Raw genomic sequence first — 2,408 nt, forward strand, 5'->3', positions numbered from 1 at the left:
CAGTTGAATGGAAGTCAGTGGATCAACAAGTTAGTAGGATTAATCTTTTGTAGATAATTAAAGTAAAAATGTCATAGCAAACCAATTATTCTAATTATTAACATTGCCATCCCTAAAGCAATACCGCTACATGTCTAAAGACACACATGAAATCTTATCATAATAATAATTATACATTTTATTTGTATAGCGCTTTAAAAGATACTAAAGGCACTTTACATGGTACGAACAGAAACAATAACAATACAAACGAGAGATTACATAACAGTAGTAAACAAAACAAAAACATACATAATGTAGGAGGAAACTGACAGGTACAGTGTTTGACGGGGCCAAGAGGTGGAACTAATTCTATTTATTTTGTCTGAGCTGTTGTTGAGCAGCTTGGTTTGCCGTGTTGTCCTTCATTCAGTCCTTATTGGAACCCGGCTCTGCTGTGCCAGCTGGAGAAGCTCAGCACTCTGATCCTGGACTGCAACAACTACACATCTCACATCAAGTTCCCCTACATGACCAGTGTCACCACAGTGTACATCAACAAGAACAAGATCAACAATCTGCCTGTGTTTGTGGAAGAAATCCGCCGGAAGTTCCCGAACATAAAGTGAGCCTGGGATTGTGTTATTAGTATTGTGCATATGAACATGATATTTATTCGTTATGCTGCTATATTTTTTCCCGATAAATAGGATCCTCAGTATGATGAACAACGAGGCAGCACCAAGCTATTTCAATGGAGGAAGTCTGACCCAGTACAAGGACTACAGGTGAGCAACAACATCCTTTTCACTACCTGCTCAAGTTTGCAGAGATGTGGTCAATTTAACCAAAATCAAAACACCCTCTATGCAATATGTATATTCTTTCTTACAGGTTTTCACTTGACTTTGAAGTCTCTTTGCAAAAACTATAAAATATCTTTGCTACAAACTACAAACAAAACTATATACATGGTTATAATTCTTCTGGCAATGTGGGTGCTTTAGCAATCTTAAAGAGATTTAGGGTAGACCAGTTTTACTTGTACTATGGCGTCCCCATATGGTATATACAATACCAACATGGAAAACCAACAGAATATAGAAAAAAGGGTACAGAAAGTCCCCCAATCCTCAATGTTAACTGTTCAGATCCAGTTAATTAGCATTATCTACTTGGTTGACAGGCAAGCCAGTGATATTGTGTCTATAATTTTAAAATTTATAGTGTCCATTTTACTTCGAAACTAAGGGACGAAATAATGTCCGTCAGCAACTAAATGTTACTTCAAAGAGACTCCAGCTATAAAAATGGGCAAACAAGAGAGACTGAAAACTAAGAGCCACTCAATGACTACAAAGAGCCTCAAAATGACTTCTAAGTAAATAAGTAAGTTAGTTTATTTATATTGCACTTTTCACAGACAAAGGTCACACTGGGCTGTACAGGAGTTGAAAAAAACACAAAGTGACCATACAAGGTGCAAAAACATTACAACAGGTAAGAAAGTTTTCTCCTATGTAGAGGTGATGGGGCCTTTTAGATGTCTGTGCCCAGGGGCCCATGGTCTCTTAATCCGCTCATGCATTCAAGTCACAACCTTACCAGCAGAACATCTTCTTCAATATGCACTCTGTAACATAAACCCTGTGCATTGTTTTTATTTGTAAAATGTGTGTAACATAATCTGACCCCATTGTGTTGTGCAAATGTTTACACCCATGTGAAGTTCACACTCTATGGTTGTTGTTTAATTTGTCTTGACCTTTGCCTCCTTAGACATTATGTCATTAGTCAGATCCCATGCCTGGAGATTCTAGATGACACTGAGGTCCTGGAGAAGGAGAGAGTCCAGGCAAGAAAAACCTACAGGCTGCAGCAGAGCAGTCACAGCAGCAGGAAGAGGAAGGAGGACTCAAAGAAACACACACACATGCAGAAAAAGCCAAATACTGTCACAAGACAATAGGATGTCCTATATTTTTGAACACGTTCCTTAAAATCATTATGCTGCATTGTGAACATTATGATCCACTTCATCTGTTTGTTTCAATATATATTTAAAGCTACGTGATATTGAGTTAAATATTCAAATCAAAACAACTTTTTTATACAGAGCTCCACTATCAAATTAAAAAAAGGAAATATTCGACTTGTGCTTAGTGCATCATTTTTGACACCTTAATCAAACTTCAGCCTGTGGTACTTCTCAGTTTTGGAAAGGGATGTTGTCTACAATGAAACAATACGTTCTGTGGGTTTGACCAGTGCTTGGTTTAATTATTCTGATGGTATTTGTTTGAAGATCAATTATACAATCCAAGATCAAATTGGAGCAGTCTAGTTTTCAGCCCACATATATCAGTTGCTGGGTGGGATGCTGAGAAGGAATGGAACTGTACATTGCAAGTGTCGTCATTGGTGCGATC

General features: G+C 37.7%; 1 protein-coding gene across 2 annotated transcripts; it reads left to right on the forward strand.

The window, feature by feature from the left end:
- Positions 1-233: 233 nt before the first annotated feature.
- On the forward strand, positions 234-2,065 carry LOC306734788 (leucine-rich melanocyte differentiation-associated protein). 2 transcript variants are annotated; one of them, XM_079216178.1, is made up of 4 exons: positions 234-604; positions 690-767; positions 1,403-1,479; positions 1,759-1,878. In XM_079216178.1, the coding sequence occupies exons 1-4, from the start codon at positions 510-512 to the stop codon at positions 1,797-1,799; spliced, it is 291 nt and encodes a 96-aa protein (XP_079072304.1). In that variant the 5' UTR covers positions 234-509; the 3' UTR covers positions 1,800-1,878. The 2 variants fall into 2 exon arrangements, with proteins under 2 accessions (XP_079072304.1, XP_079072303.1); XM_079216177.1 differs by lacking the exon at positions 1,403-1,479 and having other exon boundaries at positions 1,759-2,065.
- Positions 2,066-2,408: the final 343 nt, after the last annotated feature.

Source organism: Taurulus bubalis, assembly GCF_910589615.1.
Source record: "Taurulus bubalis genome assembly, chromosome: 3".
NCBI lineage: Eukaryota > Metazoa > Chordata > Actinopteri > Perciformes > Cottidae > Taurulus > Taurulus bubalis.

Coding starts and splice junctions, on each gene's coding strand:
- LOC306734788 (XM_079216177.1), top strand. CDS start 510: ATGACCAGTGTCACCACAGTGTACATCAACAAGAACAAGATCAACAAT. Junction 605..689: donor CGGAAGTTCCCGAACATAAA/GTGAGCCTGGGA, acceptor CCCGATAAATAG/GATCCTCAGTATGATGAACA. Junction 768..1,758: donor ACCCAGTACAAGGACTACAG/GTGAGCAACAAC, acceptor TTGCCTCCTTAG/ACATTATGTCATTAGTCAGA.